General features: G+C 40.3%; 1 protein-coding gene across 13 annotated transcripts in view; it reads right to left on the reverse strand.

Annotated features, from left to right (window-relative positions):
- Positions 1 to 19,850, reverse strand: part of CUL2 (cullin 2) — a 55,282-nt gene that overhangs the window by 15,120 nt on the left and 20,312 nt on the right. For all 13 annotated transcript variants that reach the window (XR_014792450.1, XM_084859213.1, XM_084859204.1 and 10 more), the window contains 9 exons: positions 18,161 to 18,323; positions 16,737 to 16,861; positions 15,865 to 15,972; positions 14,248 to 14,307; positions 13,748 to 13,876; positions 13,546 to 13,632; positions 12,271 to 12,423; positions 10,110 to 10,187; positions 2,780 to 2,846 (listed from right to left, as the gene is read on the reverse strand). Coding sequence is in view for 12 of the 13 variants with exons in the window: in XM_084859213.1 (XP_084715339.1) it covers positions 2,780 to 2,846; positions 10,110 to 10,187; positions 12,271 to 12,423; positions 13,546 to 13,632; positions 13,748 to 13,876; positions 14,248 to 14,307; positions 15,865 to 15,972; positions 16,737 to 16,861; positions 18,161 to 18,323 (970 nt within the window). In the remaining variant the exon portion in view is untranslated. The remainder of the gene's footprint in view (positions 1 to 2,779; positions 2,847 to 10,109; positions 10,188 to 12,270; positions 12,424 to 13,545; positions 13,633 to 13,747; positions 13,877 to 14,247; positions 14,308 to 15,864; positions 15,973 to 16,736; positions 16,862 to 18,160; positions 18,324 to 19,850) is intronic.

The following is a 19,850-nucleotide window of genomic DNA, read 5'->3' on the forward strand; positions in this document are numbered from 1 at the left end:
TGATTATGTCCTTTGCAGCCAAAGATGGAGAAGCTCTATACAGTCAGTCAAAACAAGACCTGGAGCTGACTGTAGCTCAGATCATGAGCTTCTTGTTGCAAAATTTCGGCTTCAATTGAAGAACGTAGGGAAAACCACTAAACCATTCAGGTATGACCTAAATCATATCCCTTATGAATACACAGTGGAGGTGAGGAATAGATTTCAGGGATTAGACCTGATAGACAGAGTGCCTGAGGAACTATGGACGGAGGTCCGTAACATTGTTCAGGAGGCAGCAACGAAATCCATCCCAAAGAAAAAGAAATGCAAGAAAGCCAAGTGGCTGTCTGATGAGGCTTTACAAGTAGCTCACGAAAGAAGGGAAGCGAAAAGCAAGGGAGAAAGGGGAAGATATACCCAACTGAATGCAGAGTTCCAGAGAATAGCAAGGAGAGACAAGAAGGCCTTCTTAAATGAACAATGCAAAGAAATCGAGGAAAACAACAGAATGGGAAAGACTAGAGATCTCTTCAAGAAAATCGGAGATCTCAAGGGAACGTTTTGTGCAAAGACGGGCATGATAAAGGACAAAGAAGGCAGGGACCTAACAGAAGCAGATGAGATTAAGAAGAGGTGGAAAGAATACACAGAAGAATTATACAGGAAAGATCTGAATGTCCCTGATAGACATGATAGCGCGGTCACTGAACTTGAGCCGGACACCCTAGAAAGTGAAGTCAAGTGGGCCTTAGGAAGCATTACTAACAACAAAGCTAGTGGAGATGACAGTATTCCAGCTGAGCTATTTAAAATCCTAAAAGATGATGCTGTTAAAGTGCTGCATTCAATATGCCAACAAATTTGGAACACTCAACAATGGCCGCAAGACTGGAAAAGGTCAGTTTACATTCCAATTCCAAAGAAGGGCAACGCCAAAGAGTGTTCAAACTACCGCACAATTGCGCTCATTTCACATGCCAGCAAGGTGATGCTCAAAATCCTACAAGCTAGGCTTCAGCAGTATGCGAACCGAGAACTACCGGAAGTACAAGCTGGGTTTCGAAGAGGCAGAGGAACTAGAGATCAAATCGCCAACATTCGCTGCATCATGGAGAAAGCAAGAGAATTCCAGAAAAACGTCTATTTCTGCTTCATTGACTACGCTAAAGCCTTTGATTGTGTGGATCACAACAAACTGTGGCAAATTCTTAAAGTGATGGGAGTACCAGACCACCTTACCTGTCTCCTGAGAAACCTGTACGAGGGTCAAGAAGCAACAGTAAGAACCAGACATGGAGCAACCGAGTGGTTCAAAATTGGGAAAGGAGTACAACAAGGCTGCATATTGTCACCCTGCTTATTTAACTTATATGCAGAGTACATCATGAGAAATGCCGGGTTGGATGAATCAGAGGTCGGAATTAAGATTGCTGGGAGAATTATCAACAACCTCCGATATGCAGACGATACCACCCTAATGGCAGAAAGCGAAGAGGATCTCAAGAGCCTCTTGTTGAGGGTGAAAGAGGAGAGTGCAAAAGCTGGTTTGAAACTCAACATTAAAAAAACTAAGATCATGGCATCTGGCCCCATCACTTCCTGACATATAGAAGGGGAAGAAATGGAAGCAGTGACAGATTTTACTTTCTTGGGCTCCAAGATCACCGCAGACGGTGACTGTAGCCATGAAATTAAAAGACGCTTGCTCCTTGGGAGGAAAGCTATGGCTAACCTAGACAGCATAGTAAGAAGCAGAGACATCACCTTGCCGACAAAGGTCCGTCTAATCAAAGCTATGGTTTTCCCAGTAGTAATGTATGGCTGTGAGAGCTGGACTATAAGGAAGGCTGAGCGCCGAAGAATTGATGCTTTCGAACTGTGGTGCTGGAGAAGACTCTTACGAGTCCCCTCGACTGCAAGGAGGTCAAATCAGTCCATACTAAAGGAAATCATCCTTGAGTGCTCATTGGAAGGACAGATACTGAAGCTGAAGCTCAAATATTTTGGCCACCTAATGTGAAGAGAAAACTCTCTGGAAAAGACCCTGATGCTGGGAAAGACTGAAGGCAGAAGGAGAAGGGGACGGCAGAGGATGAGATGGCTAGGATGGCTAGGAGACGGCAGAGGATGAGCATCACCGATGCAATGAATATGAACTTGAGCACACTCCGGGAGAGAGCGCAGGACAGGAAGGCCTGGCGTGCTATGGTCCATGGGGTCACGAAGAGTCGGACATGACTGAACGACTGAACAACAACAACAAATGTCTATATTAATTTGCTTTTCTCCATTAACACTTTCAAAATCAAACTCTTTTGAGCTGCCTGTGTTCTTAACCCAATTATAACATTTTACATTTGGAATCCTAGATTGAAATTTATTAAGGGTGGGATGAGTAGAGAATAATATAAAGCCCAAGAAATTTTGCTGCCCGAGGTGAAGGACAAGACGACCCCAATCCTCTTCATCTTATGCTAATAAACTGGGTGTTTTCCAAAGAGCAGTCCTGGAAAACAATTCCTTTCTGGAAAATTCTGAGTTAATAATGTAATGATAAAATCTCTAAAGCAATAAATCCTACAGGCAAGAATGAAAGATTAAGTTTAGACACCCAATTGAGATAAATCAGCAAAACTGTATTAACAATGTCAGGGTAGGTAAGTCAATTTGAGTTAAGGATTTTTTTGGCTTGCTTCTAAAGCTCAAAGGATTTATAGGTTCTAATAAGCAAAATGATTGTTATTATGCATTATGAAAAACTTTTCTTAAGGTAAAAAACATGCACACTTATTTTTACCTGTGCAGAGGTAATGTAACCAGGTAAGTTTCCTCCCACTGAAATGCTGACTGTAAAATAATTCAAACTGTAAAACAAAATCATTCTTTAGGTCAAATATTTCCAGAGATCTTCAGCCAAATATCTCAAGACAAACTTCAAAGAGCGTAGACACATAATATGCAAAAATATAATGAACATTATGTTTCTAAATATCAGAAATAATGTAACAAATGTTTGGAAAATCATTACCAACATGAAGTAAAAGATCCAATTACCAGGAAAGTGAATAAGAATCCTAGCTAACCCACCAATCCTGAAGACTCAGGAGTGGGTAATACTTAAAATATATATAGTAAAATAAAAAGGGTTATGACATTATGGAAACAGTCCATTTCTGGATATATAAACACTGGAGGAGAAAGAAAAATTTTATCTATATCAATGCCATTTCAATACAGCAAAAACATAGTGTTTATTCATTTCTATAGCACTTTTCAGTATACAAAACGCTTCACGGATCTAATATCATTTGTTCTCACAATGAGAAATAGCGATGTATGCAAAGCCAACCAGTGAACCTAATGGCTGAGCAGAGTAACATTTCTGCCAGTCTACAACTCACTGCCCAAACCCAACACTCTAACTACTGAACAACCATGGAGCTTTTATCTTGCTTTGTTTTTTTGTGTTGCTACCAGCTCTCAACCCTTCGGAGCAATCAACAAAGCTTTTGCCCTTGCAGCCCCTCCTTGCACCTGCACCCAAATGGCAATTTACAGGACATGTGTCTTTAACTGGGTCTATTTCCCTGCAGAATATTTCTTCTTAAAGCTATGAGGCTATTTTTAAATGACTTTGAATGCTTTAAAAAAATAAAACAAGCCAACATCCTGTGCGTAAGTTTACTAGTAACCCAATTTTACCAATGGAGACCTGAGGGCAAGTGTTAACAATTTGCCAAAAGCCACACAAGACATTCATGGAAGACGTGGGTTATCCAGGTCACACAGAACCAAACCTCATGCTCTCTTCATTGGGCCACACTAGCTCCTCAAGGCACAATGCAGTATGACAAAAAACATTCTAGCTAGCAACTTGTCAGGCAAGAAGTTCCAGCTGTTCTTCAACATTAAAGAGACTGGCTGGTGGACTGACAGTTGTTCTAATGGCATGTGCGCCAGTAACCCTAGGAGCCCCACTGACCTCTTTTGAAAGATGGTAAGGTCACTAGAGGAGCTAACAATCAGGCTTTGTAGTCCCTATTTATGGGTCCCTTGGTGCTAAAAAAAAAAAAAAAAAAAAAATCTTCAAAAGCCAGTAGCTAGTTCTTTTGTAGGTTGAGGGGCCTACAAAATATTTAATTTTAAGGAAAAGTACAGAACTGCAAAAGCAACAACCTTATTCCTTTCTTTTGGCGGTATCTAGTACCAATTAACTATACAGCAGTTCTTAAGAGTTATTTTACGAATACTATGTAATAGCCACATACTAGTTGATTATTTAGGAGTTTCTAAGAGAATTATACTGCTGAAACAAACTGTCCCAAAACGTTGTGTTTCCCCAGAATCTTTAATACAACAAAATGTGGAACATTCTGTATTTTACTGAAGTAGAGGGAGTTGGAATAAATCCCTGCAACTCTTGAAGTGAACCCTAAGAATGTTTTATGTCACACTATAAAGACAAAAATCTCACTATTAATGATCACTAATTATAAGATATTTAAACACATTTATTACATGAATGCTTAGTTTTTAATCCCATTAAGTCAAATGCATACATCTTAATTGGGTAGTTTAGTAATACTGCTCAAAATGTGTTTCATATTTTTCATATTAGGATACTTTTTATCACTCATTACTACCATTAATGGCTTTAAATGAAACTTATACCAGCAGTGGAGATTACCAAAACATAAAAAACTCTGGCTTAATTTCATTCCTAATCCTCAAGGGTTAAACTTTATTAGGGCCATCTCCCACTGCTACCATGAGGTTGGAGAGAAGAAAAGCTTAGCAGACTTTCAATTTCCAAGTCTCCTTTCTTCTCTTCGAAGCCTGTCTGAAACAAGCTCAGAAAAAGGCAGATTCTATCTAAATTCTAAGTACATTAGTTAATTTCCTCCGATCAAATAAATTAGAAAGCAGGGTTTAGAAACAAGATCACTGATTAAAGTGACATTTGAAATGTTAAGCCCTTACTAAAGCTGTTATAACATCTCAATTTTGCAAAATCCAAAGGAAAAAGTTGATGTCACTTAACAATTTGTTCATCATTTCCTTCATTAACATTCATTATGTAGTTTCATCTAGCTCCTGAGACCTGCGTAAAAAATCAAGTATCCCTTTAAATTCATAAAAATGTTGCCCTGGAGCATCCACTGGTATCATACTGGCCTCATGTGGATCCCACATTGCCTCGAAGGATTTAACAGGGACAGGCAAAATTTGGACCAAGATTCTCTCTCATTTTTGAAGCTGGCAGCCTCTTCACATTTTTTATTTAGACAGTTATTTGCTCATTTAGGCTGAAGTCCTATGCTCACTTGGGGAGTAAGCTCCACTGAACCGAAGACTTACTTCTGAATAGGCATTCACTGAATTGAGCTATTAGATATGTACGTAAGCTATCTAGCAAGTGGCTTTTCCTGAAAAACTTTCTGAAATGTTTTAAGAAGCTCTGGCTGATGTGTTTCAAACACGTTTGTAGAACTAAATTTCATACTATTTGATGCAGCTTAACGGGCTATTACAGGCATGGGAACTCTGGTTGGGTTTGCATGTCACTTTAAGCCATTGTGGTTTATAAGCTACTGTATCCACCAAACAATCCGCCAAACAGGCTACTGTGTGTAGCTTATTTTTCCTGCCCTTGCTCCTCCTCCCTCTCCAGTCCTCCCACTCGACCAAGATGGTATCCAAGCTTTCTTTGCGCTGGATACCGCTCCCCACCCTCACCCCACAGTTCCTCTGAGCCACCCAAAGAAGCGAAAAAAACCCTTGGCACCAAAAAGGGGGTGGCATCTATAAACCCTTGGAGGTTTGCAGGACTGGGATAAAATTTCACACACAGCTTCCCCTATAGGGAGGCACCCAACGCTCCATCAAAACCCTGCATTCTTCCCCCCGCATTCCTTTTGTTTCCCCCACTGGTAGTAGCGTGCTTTTGACAGCTCCTCATTTTTAGTTTGCACTACGTCGCGGTAGGATTATTTTGCAGTTGTGCGCTTGGGAGATTGTACTTCACACTCAGAGACTCCTCTGTATAGCACCAATTGCCTTATGTCACAGTAGTGTGGTTGTGCTGCGCCTGCAGCGGTTTTGACCGCTCTTGCCAAGTGACTCTGTAGGGGATCTTTAAACTACTCCTTAAGCCACTGTGGAGCACCAGATGACATGATAAGCCATGGCGATTCAAATAAACTGCACTGTAGACCATGGCTGCATTTAGACGTCATGATAACCCATGATGGCTTAATTTTTTAAATAGTCCATGATGCCCCACCACATGACTGGGTTAATAAGCAACTCTGAGTAGCTGATTAAGCTACTGTGTATAGTCTGACTCACCCCCCTGCCATCCTGCTGCAGTCCTCCCACCCGAGCAGTGGCGCTGTTTCACCTCTGCAAGACCAATCACCAAGCAGCAAAAATCCCAAGTACAGCCAAAAGGAGGTGGTGGCTATAAGCCCTTGGGGGTTTGCAGGATCAGGACTGAACTTGACACACAGCCTCTCCTGGTCAGGATGCACCTGATGCACCATCAAAACCCAGTGCTAGTACTCAGAAAGGAGTGAAAACCCAGTGCAACAAGAAGGGCTGGCACAAACAAATCCTTGCCCATTCCACCCCCGTTCCCCATAGCTATTGCTGAAATACACATTCCTCTGAGATCTATAAATCACTAAAGCAATCAAGTGAAAAGGCTCATTTTTACCCCGAGTCATTGCTTGAATACAACCTGGGCTAAGGGCTAGAGATCACTAAAGCGCTTCAGCAATCAAGTGAAAATGTCCCCCGCACCCCCCACCCCGGCCCAGAACACAGGCTAATTATGACAAGCCTGTATCCCAATCATAGCTAGGGTGTGCATGTGTGCATGCAGTTTCACTTGATTACTAAAGAACTTTAGCAACCTATAGCCCTCAGCCCAGCCTGTATTCCAGCAATGACTCTGGGGTGAACATGGGCTGAGGGCTATAGATCGCTAAAGTGCTTTAGTGATCAAGTGAAAATCCCCCCGCCCCCGGATACAGGTGTGCCATAATGACAAGCCTGTATTCCAGGGGTGGGGGCCAGTGCATTTTCACTTGATCACTAAAGCGCTTTAGTGATCCACAGCCCTGAGCCCAGCCTGGATTACAGAAACGAGCAGTGCAGCAGTGGTTTTGACCACTCTTGCCGCACAGCTGTGTAACTGGCCAAAATAACCCCCAATGACTACCAGATGACACAATAACCCACAGTAGGTTAAATGAACCCTACTGCAGACCATGGGTCATCTGTTATTTTGGGCAAATAAGCCATCGTGGGCCAAAAAATTCCTGAGAGGTGACATGATAATCCACAATGGGTTAAATAAACCATCGTGGGTTATTTTGCCATCCAAACTCAGTCCATGGCTTATCAGAGTGGCTTATTTTGGCTTAAGAAGCCACCCTGGCAGGGGAAAACTGCTCACAAACTACATGATAATCCATGGTGGTTTATAAACTACTGTGAGTAGCTTATAAACCACCATGGCTTAAAGTGATGTGTGAACCCAGTCTCCCTCTGAGTGAAGCATGTTACTTGTATCTTATAACTTGAAGAAAGGGAGGGCCAGAACTGGACATGTAAGGTGTGCAGAAATCTCCCACTCCCTATGCTGGTGTGTATTATCTGTGTTGGGGCAAGGAGGGAGAACACAGGGCTCTATTGAGCACTACTGGGAAGCCCCCCTGGACACTTGTGGTGGGAATGGATTGTGCCCTTTGGAGATTAAATGTATGTGGTGTACAGAAATGCAATAAAATGAATGAAACTCCAAATTTTATATTTGTATCCTGTCTTTCCTCCAAAGGGCTCAAGGAGGTTTATAAGGTTCACCCCCTTTAATCTCACAGCATCCCTGTGAGGTAGGTTAGGCTGAGAGTCTACCTAGCACGCTTTGTAATTGAGCAGGAATTTGAACATGGGTCTACATTAGCCCAATATTCTCCAAGGTTTGCTCCAATCGAAAGTGACTGGTTGTTGAGACTGCCTTGGCATTTGGGCACCTGCATTATTTACAGGAACTGTCCTTACCTAGAAGTTTTCCTTTTATGAACAAACTGGATACCCATGTTAGGAAAAAACTTGTGTCTTATTATTTTCTACCCACTATTCTATTTTTGCCATTGTATTTCTACACTTCTGGGGACTTGTGAAAAGAGGAATGTCTTGCAGTAGTGGCAGATTTCTGCTCCAACACAAAAACACATGAAAGCAGATACCACAAGAAGGAGAAAGGATCAAGCCTACAAAAGTGGCTGTAAGGAGTGGAAAAGTTTAGGATCCTTTAGAGTTGCTATTATGGGACAGTTTTATTCCTCACCTGTCAACTGGTCTTCTCATATTTACTCAATCTGCCAATCCTGGCACTGCTGGGAAGTCCTGGGCATGGACGCTGCAACTGAGGTAGCTATTTAGAATGTTCTTGGTATTCAGGTCCCAGTCTATAAAGGCAGAGAGCACTTCATACTCCCAGCATATTTTTCCAAACTCTAAAAGCATCCACATTTAACAGTAACTGCCTAACAATAAGCAACCAGAACTTTAAAGACTGGTGGATAGCTCCATGAGAAAAGCCACCGCATGGGCAAGGAACAGATGCTTCCCATCCTTCAACTGTGTCTACCCCACCAATCCTGATACTGCTAGGAACAAGCAGCTAAAGAGAGAGACACAATGATGAGTGATGTCTTTGCCAAAGGGAAAGCTAAACTTTTTCTCACAATTCCTCAGCTGACAGGAGACTTCCCTATCAGAAAAGTTTCAAGTTCATTTTATCTGACAAGTTCAGTGTAACTGACACAATGGAAGTAACTTTCAGGCTAAAGACAGACTGACACATTTTCTCAGAGATCTAAAAGAAGGCTGGGAAAAGATACACAGGACCCATCTAAGGTCTGAAAAAGCACAGAATTGGTAAGATTCTTATTTAACTTGATGAATTATTTTATTGGTGCCTTCAAACTGGATCAAGGTATCAACATGAGCTGAAAGCTAACACAAAGACTGACTGAAAGAACATAACAGGCCCTTGAGAGAGCTTGATATCAAGCTGGTATCTCATGGAGTACTTCAGGGCAGATACAGGGAAAACGATAAGCAAGACTTGATTTTAAGGGGAAAAGCACATTTTTAAAAGGTCACCCCAAAAGCTACAAAAAGCCTGAAACCGTATTCCGGAGGTCCCTGCCTACAAAATGCAAGGTGTACACACATACAAATTATCTCATGATTTCTAATAAGGGGTATAGGACCTAAAAATTATTAACAATATTGTCAGAGAAACAGCACTATCATATATCAACATGTAAACTCTAAAATCAGTTTTTCTAATGACAAGTAGAAAGTAGATGTGAAAGATCTACTTGGAATGAAGTTGTTGTGGGAGGGGAATTCTATTGGGACACTCTTAGAAATTATGTATTCCAAGATGATCAAGAATTTGGGTCATGTTTCAGGGGGAAAGTCTTTCAGATGGAAAAAAATTATCACCAGAGTAAAAAAAACAACAACACTTACATATTGTCTTTCCTTTCTTTTTTAAAGGAAGCAAGAGAAAGCTTCCAAAGTGTAGAAGATGTCAGTAGTGGCGCAGTTTTCAAAATTGTTAGGACTACGTATTATACAAGCTAGTGTCTGAATTCAGTATTCGGAAGGGGCAAGGAGAGTCAGTATTTCAGTAGAGTAGGCATAAGTTAAATGAAAGTTGTTCTCTCCTAAAGTCTATAGAGAAGAGCAGGTGGTTACTAGGTTTTTGAACACCCTAACAAGGTGTTCATAAATAAGGTAAGCTTATTCATGGACAATTTGAAAGTACTAGGCTACATTCACACATTCACCATTTCCCCTACCATAGGAGTATCTTCAGAATATCCCAGGATAGAAGACTCAGGCTGTAGCGTTAGGAGAAGACCAAACTCAAACCACTGACTCCTTAAAGAACATGGAACCACCAAAGCACACTGATTTATATGTAATGCCACAATTTATATGTAATGTAAATAACTTCTACAATATAACCCAATCAGTCTATGTATTTCAAACCCCATCTTAGGTCCATCAGATAAAAAATCGCAAGAAATCTCCTACTAACCTACCATCTGTACACTTTTTTCCAGTTCCTGAGGAATTGCAAATGTAGATGAAGGAGCCTGAGTCAAAGGCCATGCACCAGCCTGAAAAATAGTTAAATACATTATTTAATATTGAAACTAGTTCTAAAAAAGCTTATAAAGCAGCTGCCATTCCTAAGAAAATCCAAAGCCTTAACAGCCAACTGAATCAGAATCAGAGCTTTTCATAGCAATCTTCTTTGAAATTGTGCGGCATGAGTGGAAAACCATGAACTGCCACAAAGCTAAAAAACAAAACACTAAAATCCTCTCCTTTCTACATACCAACTGTTAGCTTTGGTGGACAAGAAACAATAGCAGAGGAAGCCTAGAGCTTCCTGTTCTCCTATCTGCCAAAGTCTGTTAAGGGAATCAGTCAGGTTCTGTAGATTGAAAGTTATTAAGTGTGGAATGAGTAGAGAATGATATACAGCCCAAGACATTTTGCTCCCCAAGGTGAAGGACAAGACGACCCCAATCCCATATAGAGGACCTGACCAGACTGGCAATTGAATCTTACTTTAATACTTTATGGAATCACAGAATAGTAAGGTTGGAAGGGGACTATAAGACCATTGAGTCCAACCCCAACTTACAACAGGACAGCATCCTCCACTTCTTCTGAGGGCAGCAGGCTAGCTTAGGGCAAGCCATGTGGCACAAGCAACTGTCTCACAACACCACACCACTACTCCCTCTTGGTCGGCATTTGACAACTCATGCAGCCACCTCATTCTGCCTAATGGTAGAGCTGGCTGGCCCTAGTGCAGACACATAGCCTCTACTATTTACCCTCCCATACCTCATCCATCAAAGCTAACCCTGATCTGATCTTCTGTGCATTTCTGCAAGTTAAAGAACGCAGTCACCATGCCTCTTTCCTGGAGTTGGCCGAAGTGTTTTGAGTCCTCCGTTTAAGGAAACATTCACAGATGTTAGTGGGGGGTGAGGTCAGTTGGCTGGGCAGGTGAAGATCAGCATTATGGAGATTTACTAAACCACTGTGTCCCTCCACTCCTCTGTTATGGCTTTACCTCTGCCCTCAGACTCCTCAACCAGTTGGAAATTCACAGCACTTAAATGAGTTTCCAGTGTTGCCTCTGGCAACCATTGGGTAAGCATGAATATGAGAGTTACAGATGCTGCTTCAGGCCCTACACTATGTGGCACACGTGTTCAAAATTTGTTTTCTTTTAGAAGGTTTTTTGAGCTATCCTAATATTTCCCTGCAGAATTACAGCCTTCAAGCAACAAAATAGGACATTGCTAACAATTCACATGCTGGATTGTCGTTCTGTATTATGTATCACTTTTGTAGAAATTAGTAAGCGTATCTATCACAAGGTGCTTATTCAAAGCAGGAGTAATATCAGAATACATAAAGCTGAGGTGCTAAGCACATTTGTTTCAAAGTAAGAATTACTGAAATATATGGGACATGCTCAAGTAAATGACCTTTGGATCAAGGTGCTATATTTATTCATTATTATATACACTAATATTTAACTCAGGTGCCGAGTTATGCAGGCTATGTAGTGAAAATGGGGCCACACGAGAGGGAAGTATCAGCATACCTGGGAGAATCCCAATATTTCCCTTTTAGGAAAAAGCCCTAAAGAAAAAGTCCAGAACAGCCCAATGAGGACCAAGCATGCTCAGTGGTTACAAAAAGCTGAATGTTGATTGGGCATGGGGAATGGAAATGGAATGGAGTACTCCACACTACAATTCGTTGCAGGTCCCACATGTACCATCACCATTACACATATAGACCTGGTTCACACATAATGGTGGTAATTCCTGGGTTGTTTAACTCAGGAATTGCTGAGGATGAACACCATGCACAAGGCATTTCCGATTTCAACTAACAACCCAGGAACAGTTCCTAGGCTGTTTCATGATGTGAGCGGCCAGAAATTCTGGTTTTATGAGTTAAACTAGCCAACATGAACCCAACAAACCATGGGCAATTCTTGGGGTAACTCTGGGTTGCTGAACCCATAGTTTCTGGGTTCACACATTGTCCTCAGCAATTCCTGGGTTAAACAACCCAGGAATTGCTACTGTGACATGTGAACCAGGTCACAGTGTAGAGACTATGTGAACTGAAACAGACACATACATGTACACACGCGCGCCTTAATACCTGAAGAACATATATCTGAAAACTAATTCCCAAATCTACGACGGTGTCCTGATTTTTTATGAAGTTGTTGAATTTGTTGTTAAGATCTGCACTAACACTCATATCTGTATACATTCGATGCAGCTTGCTAGTGAACTCATAACCGCAGGCTTGCTGGAAAACAAAGTAACACACAAGTTTTGTAGTTAAGGTACACGCATAGATCGTAAACATTAAGAGTAGTATCCTATTGTGCCCATGTGCTCAGAGGAGTGACCATGTGCAACAGGGCTTTTGTGTTTCTAAAAATAAACTGAAACCAGTGGAAACGCTTGTTTCCATAATGGGTCAGAGAGCTCCACTGACCCCCCCTGCCCCAATCTGGAAAGAGTGGTTCCACTTGTTTCTGGGGTTATTTTTAGGACAATGAAAGCCCCGTTGAACAAGTGATCACTCCAACTAATGTAATGGAATCAGGGGAGGTGGAGCAACCCCACTGGATACTGCCCTGAGTTAATAGCCTATAACCCTTTTTTAAAAAGGACTATATGGTAAATACTGGATAAGCACGCACTTACTTTTTAAAGCAAACTTCAAAAGTTGTTCCAGCATGGGATGAGAGACAGCGACACCAGGGCTGCTATTTTGTTACCTGATAATAGTGGATATGCCCACCTCATTAACAGTACTAAGGAATACCTTTGAAACTGCTCCAGGCATGGGAGCAAGGAGCTGTCTTACTGAACCCCAATGGTATCCTAGGCACCATTCAACAAGTATCCAAATGAACACTGACTTCAGCACTATTAGTTGTGCTGCTGGGAGCTAGTTTGGGCTTTCCCAGATACTGCCTGATGGGCTCTGGAACCTGCAGAACCATTTCACCAGAGACTATGGTTGGGCAGAAAATGAACATGTGCACTGCAGGCAATAAAGCTCTACAAATACCACCTCCCAGTCTCTTAAAAATGGTCTTTGGGCAGCCTTAGAATGGAAAGGGCTGCAATTTCCCAGCTTTCATCATCTTGGCACCACCTGCTGGTTTTTTTTTAATATGACAACCTTCCTCTAGCTAATTCTTAGAGAAAATTTGTAGACAAGGGACGTTTCTCAGAGGATTGTAGTCACATAATTTCATTAGCACAATTAACAGCAGCTTATCCAACTTGGGTAAGACTTTAAGCAGGTTTAGGGAAGTTCCTTTGGAATCAATTTAGTAAAAGTAGGAAGTGCAAAGTGCAAACAATGGCTGTTACTTTACAGTTGATTTATTTGTACTGGTAAACTAGTAATTACCTTCAGTTTGTTAATCATAGCTTCTTCAGAATCCATGGACATAGATAAACCATGTATAAGCCGTTTTGCCAACATTCTGGCATAGAACTGTATTAAAAAAAGCAAAAGTTCAGATTTTTGTTTTTCAAAAATATTCTCCAAGAAAAAAGAAAAGAAAAACAATTAAACTAATAGTTTTTTTTAAAAGGTGATTTTTTTTTACCTTTTGGAAAACATCTTTATCATCAATGTACTTGAAAACAGTAATGAAGCTTGTAAGTTTGTCTTCTACTTCATTTTCTGTCATGCCTTTTGCGGATTTTTTTAGCAAGTTGTCACAATACTTGGCCAGCTCAAGTAAAAAAAGAAGAAAAAAAGAATATTTGTTAAGTTAAATAGCAACAGGGTATAATCATGACGACAAGTAACCATGTGATTAAAATAATAAACACCATCTTTTAAAAAAGGGTAACATGACTAATGCTTTTTTTAAAACATGATGTATCAAAAGCTGAATGTGCTTCACAAACATCATCAGTAATCCTTACGACAGTCTTGTAAGTTAACTCAAAGCAAAACCCATTTTGCTTCAACCGTGCATTAATATCAGTGCTTTAGTTAAATGCACTAGCTTTGAATGGCCTTTAAAAAGACATACAGGCTATTATCTGAATAAATTTCATGCTTATATTTGTAAACGGAAAACAAGTGTTCGATACTTACCAGCTCAGGAGCTTTGCAGATAGACTTTGGTTCCCTATAATTAACTACTGAAGTCAAAGCCTATTTAGGGACACAAGAAAAACTATATTTACGAAAGTGTATTGACATCATAGCATCAGCCTCAAACACATGGTCATATATTAGCCATACACCTCGGAGTTAATTCCAAAAAGGTTCCCAAGAAACACATGAAGGCTCTATTAAACCAGACCCAATGAAACTATATTTAAGAAGGACCAAACTGTTTCTTTATATCTGCTTTCTTCTACTACTAAATATCTACTGAGTGCTAGCAGTACACTAGGTGTTGTACAGATATCAAAGTGATGAAGACTTACCTATCAGGCTTACAGAAAATAACTGCACTGGCCACTTGGTAAAACTAGTGCAAACCACAAGGATGAGAAACCAAGTCTTTACCCTTGTTTTTTCCCCCCCAAGAATGAAACTTCCAGACCACATTGGGCATTTAAGTAAGGTTCGCAGGGCAATATTGGGAGGTAAGAAACTGCTGCTAGCCACAAGCTACACTAGGAGAAGGGAATATGGATTTGCCATATTTTAAGGATGTCAGCTGGTGCCTGCAAAGCATACTTGCATTTTAGGGCTGTCAACAACTTAATTTCTAAGCTTTTAGAAACTACTGTGTTCATTATTTATATGAGGTATACAAACAGTTAGGAAGAAGTCAGTGAAATGAATGTAAACTATTTGTGGTACTGTAAAATATTTGTGGTACTATGCAATATTTTAAATATGCAACTGTATGGCAATTGTAACTGCAAGGGAGAGGGAGTAAAAACTTTTCAAGCATAATCTTACCAAAAGTAGTTCAGAGTGACAAAAATAATATTCTTCCCATATCTGAGCAGTTAAAAACACAACCCACTGATACATAGTTGCTTATGGAGACAGAAACATATGCATAGGCTAGTCCAGATGACTATGGAAAGTCAAGGAACCTGTAGCCTTCAGGATTATGGGTTATGTTTGTGGATTCACCAATAAAAAGCCATTAGCTATATGGTGACATTACAGCTGGGATCCAGTGAGACTTGTGGTTGTGCAAGTGTGTATGCCTTTTCCAGCCCCATACACCTAACTGGAGATTACTCCAGAAGACTCTCAACGTTCAGGGGGAGCAGTAGAAAGTGGTGGCTGCACCCCCTCCCACCAGTTCAGCCCTTTAGATCCTGACTCTCCTGATATTTACAGATCTCTCCCCTACCCCTCTAGTATAAGCGTGTAGGAAGTTAGTGCAGTACTTCAACATGAATGTGTCGACTACTTATATCTTTTAAAGGAAACCCAGCTTATTTTAATACAATTTGAATATGCTTCTAAATTGACTTGAAAATATCAGGTCACCATCTTGTTTCAAATAAGTAAAAACAACAACATTAGTAGCAATTCAAATAATAAGCAAGGCCAAATTCACTATTGCTATTTAGCATCACTATTCAATGTACCAGTTAGAATTCCTCACATATTAAAGGCTGGATCTAGACTTAGTTATACTTAGAGTACAGCCATTGAAACCAGTAGGACACAATTATGTCTGGATCCAAAGTTATGTTCCTTATTACTTGGTAAACATAATCTTTTCACTAGGATTACCTTATCAAGGGCACTCATAAATCGCTGGTCACCATTCAAAACAGTGCTGATGAGCTGAACAAATTTACTGTGTACTTCCAACACTGACTCCACAAACTGAGTGGGCATCTGAGGATAAAATCACAGATTTACCAAATACAAAAGAGCAATAGCAAAAACATGCATCCCCCCCCCCCCCCGTTTTTAGTCAAGTAATTTTGCCAGAGAGAACTAAGTAGAAGCTACTGTGGTGTAAAAGCAAAACAGAATATTACAACCTCCAGGGCACATTTGCTATATCACAAAAAAAAAATAAAAATCACCAATTTTATTTGTATATGCTAACAGTAAGAAACTCAATTTGCATGGATCTCATGAAACAATGTGGTGAATGTGGCCAGTGGCCAGTCATTCAAGAACAGAGGTACAAGCAGTATCTACAATTAAATCCCTTGTTTTAAACTTTTTTTGTGCTTTGGGAAGCGACATCATACTGCGTTCCTAGATACATGAACACTAAAGGCAACTAAATCTTACTGATTCCCAGAATTTATGCTCAGATGAAAAGTAGCAAGGAGCACCATCATGTACTCATTTTTAGGCAAGGTCATGAGTAGTGTATATGCCTGACATTTCTTTATACTGATCACATGCCATGGCTATAATCATAGATTTAAATATACTGTAAACCACTCAACTGCTATTGTTTGTGAAACCAATCAAAGGTTTTTGTTATGAAGCCACAATAGTGGCAATGTAAACAAATATATCACTTCCCTTGCCTCTATAGCTACTGAACTGTGACAACCTTATACCAAAGAACACAACTTCCCAACAATGTCTCCATACTATTAACTACCACAAAATTCTCTCCCACCGAAGACAAAACTTACGTTTTCCTGAGAAAGATTGCTGGTTGCTCTAAGGCCCTCATCATGGATATGGTTTTGTAGTTCCTGAATCATATGAGGTAAGCCACTTGGCACAGCATGAAGCAACGTGTACATATTTGCCATGTCTGCAATAAAGGAAGATTTAGGTTTTCAGGATATACTTCAAGAATCCACTACTCAAATATTTACATTTAAACAGCATAATAATTTTGAAGGTAGTTTTGCTTTAATAGGATAGCAATGAAGAGAATACACAGGCTGCGATGCACATCACTTTTAATCTAGGAATCCTGGCTTATTAAACTACAATAGGCACGCAGCCTGTTTGCTCCTCTCACAAGTGGGTAAATAAACTAAGCATGGATAGCACAAGTGATGTGTGACCCTGGGATTATGGCTTATTGTGGCCAAACAAGACAGGATCATTTGTTGTTTGCTTAAGAATTCTGTCTTGTTTGGGCATAATACATCATAATCTCAGGTTCAGACAAGTAAACAACCCAGAAGACCTTAATTAACTACAGTTTCCCATTTCATCCAAGCTAGGAAACTATGGTTAACAGCTTTGGAAAAGCCAGGATAGAAATGATGGTTTGAAGTTGGTTTAATATTTTAGCTTGTTCTGAAGCTATTAATCATAATTTTCTAGTTTGGAAGGAAAGGGAATCTATAGTTAATTGAGGACTTCCTCGTTTGTTCACTTTATACCCGGCCAAAAGGCTTTTTCATATCATGGCTGAGATTCAATAGTTTGAATTAGGTCATCTTGTCCTTGGTGAGGGAGGGGGAATTTTCCAAACCCTGCATGAAAGCCATTTCTACAGTCTAGTCACACCAAGCACGCTCTCTGCTTACACTCTCCGCAGCCTTCACTCTACCAGCAGCAGAAAAAGGGATGGTATACCCAAGCCTCAGGATGTGGTTGCCTGGGTGATTTTGCCAACAGCATATGTCTGATATATTATTGTAGCCAGAGAGGTACTTAGCTATAATATATTAAAAGTAGAAATTAATGTAGAAAAATAATGGAAGACTGCAAAGAGAAGCCATAGACCATCCTAGTAATGTAAAAGGGAGAGGGTGCCCATTCAGCTTCTGTGAACATTTTGGCCCCAATCCAGCTATACTCAAGGTTTATTGCACGTGACTAATAGCACTGGATAGTGATCCATAGCCACATCCACATTAGATGTGTCCATTAAGTTCAGTGAAGACCAGATGAGCATTATGACATACACCCATTTCAGATATACACAAGGAACTCCCCTTCTGGATCAATACATTTGTTTATACTAGAAAAAAAGCATGTGTCTGAAAATGTTATAAATGCAGAGATTTGTCCAAATAAATATTATTTAGTTGGTAGAGTACTTTTATGTCAATTTAACGTGCACTGAAGCTTTCAGCACGCAGCATGCCTTTACCATTTCTCTTCTCTTGTCGGATGATGTTATGGCATTCTGCATGGAGGAACTGTAAGTGATCTGCTACCATTCGCTGTTGGCATTCATTAATTACTTTGCCATAGGAGCTGGGGTGTAGGTACTTTCGACATCTCATTTCTTCATCTTTTAATCTACATAAAACCTAAATGCAATTTTCAAGATAGAGGCTGCGATAAAATAGAATGTGACTAGGAATAGAAAGAACATTCATGTTTGAAATACAAAGACAAAAAAAGACTAAAGCAGCTATTTAGGCACAAAGGGTGCATTTCTCAAACCATGTATCCGAGAACACAATTCCATTCTTTTTGGTGCAGTTAAGGGACAGATCCTGCTATTGCTTGGATCCTTGGTCTGATCAAATACGATATTTCTTATACATTTAAGTAAAGATCACTTAACACAAGATTAATTATGCCTTAAAAGATCCTAAGTATGCAGTTTTGCTTTGTAACTTTAACGCACCTTCATGGACCATGGGAATTCTAGTAAAAAGAGAAGCAGAAGATGGTGAATAAGATTCCAGTCAACCCACCACCTGGTATTCCTACTCACGTTAAATACAGGACTGCATCCTGAGACATTAGGACTAGGCCATAAATGGACACATCAAGCTTACATGTCATACCCTAATGGAACCTCATCCAAATAAATGTACACAGTATCACAGTCTTAATGCATTTATCAGTAATATTATCTTTAAAGGGCCCTTTTGGATGTTCATTCTTGGCTTGCTAAACCATGGTTTAACAAGCTGGAAAAGACTATTGGACCTGTGTGCTCCCCCTCCATGTGGCTGGCTGCTTTAGTAATCCTGGTTAGTTTAAAATACAGCTCCCTGTAACATGTGAAATGGGAAAATGTGGTTTAATGTAAGTGCACTAACCAGGACATTAAAATAACTTCAAAAATGTGGTTTAAGGTTCTGGATAGTACACCAACATTAAACCAGTCTTCCCCAACCTGGTAAACTCCAGACGGTTTAGACTATAATGCCCATCATCCCCTGTCAGCATGGCCAATGGTCAGGAATGCTGGGACTTGTCGTACAAAATATCTGGAGAGCACCAGGTTGGAGAAGGGCGGTTTAATGTTGGTGTAGTTGCACCAGGTTGGTGTTTCTTAACACAGGCACCATAACCAAAAAGGCCCTGCTATTGCTACTTCAGACAGTGCAGAAACCCAGAGCAGCTCATCTATCTATAACTGTGATAAATTTATAATGAAGTTGAAAACAGGAAATAATGCTTCTTTTAATATATAGGCAAGAAACCAAAATGTTGTTTAAGCTCATAAAGGGGCTTGTGCTAACCTGGTGGAATTTTGACCTTTTTCTGAACTGCTCATCTCCATAACATATCACAACCTGCTTTTGAACTCCCTTCAAAATCAGTTTGACATGAAGCACAGGGATCCACTATATAAGAAACAGATCCACCAGACTTACAAGACTAGTTTCATGGCTCTTTGGATAGTGCCCATAGAACCCTGGGTCAGCTATTTATCTTGCAGGAGGGGCAAGTTGACATGGGAGTGGAGGACAACCAGCTGTGACCCACATCTGAAAATGGCAGGCTGAGGCTGTTTACCCACACTTCTGTCTTTTGGGTTGGCAATTGGGGGTGTGATGTTCCCCTATCATAAAAGTTTACAGAATACGAACAGCTTC

Source organism: Heloderma suspectum, chromosome 5 (assembly GCF_057233095.1).
Source record: "Heloderma suspectum isolate Gila_16-S chromosome 5, 16-S_ref, whole genome shotgun sequence".
Taxonomy (NCBI): Eukaryota; Metazoa; Chordata; class Lepidosauria; order Squamata; family Helodermatidae; genus Heloderma; species Heloderma suspectum.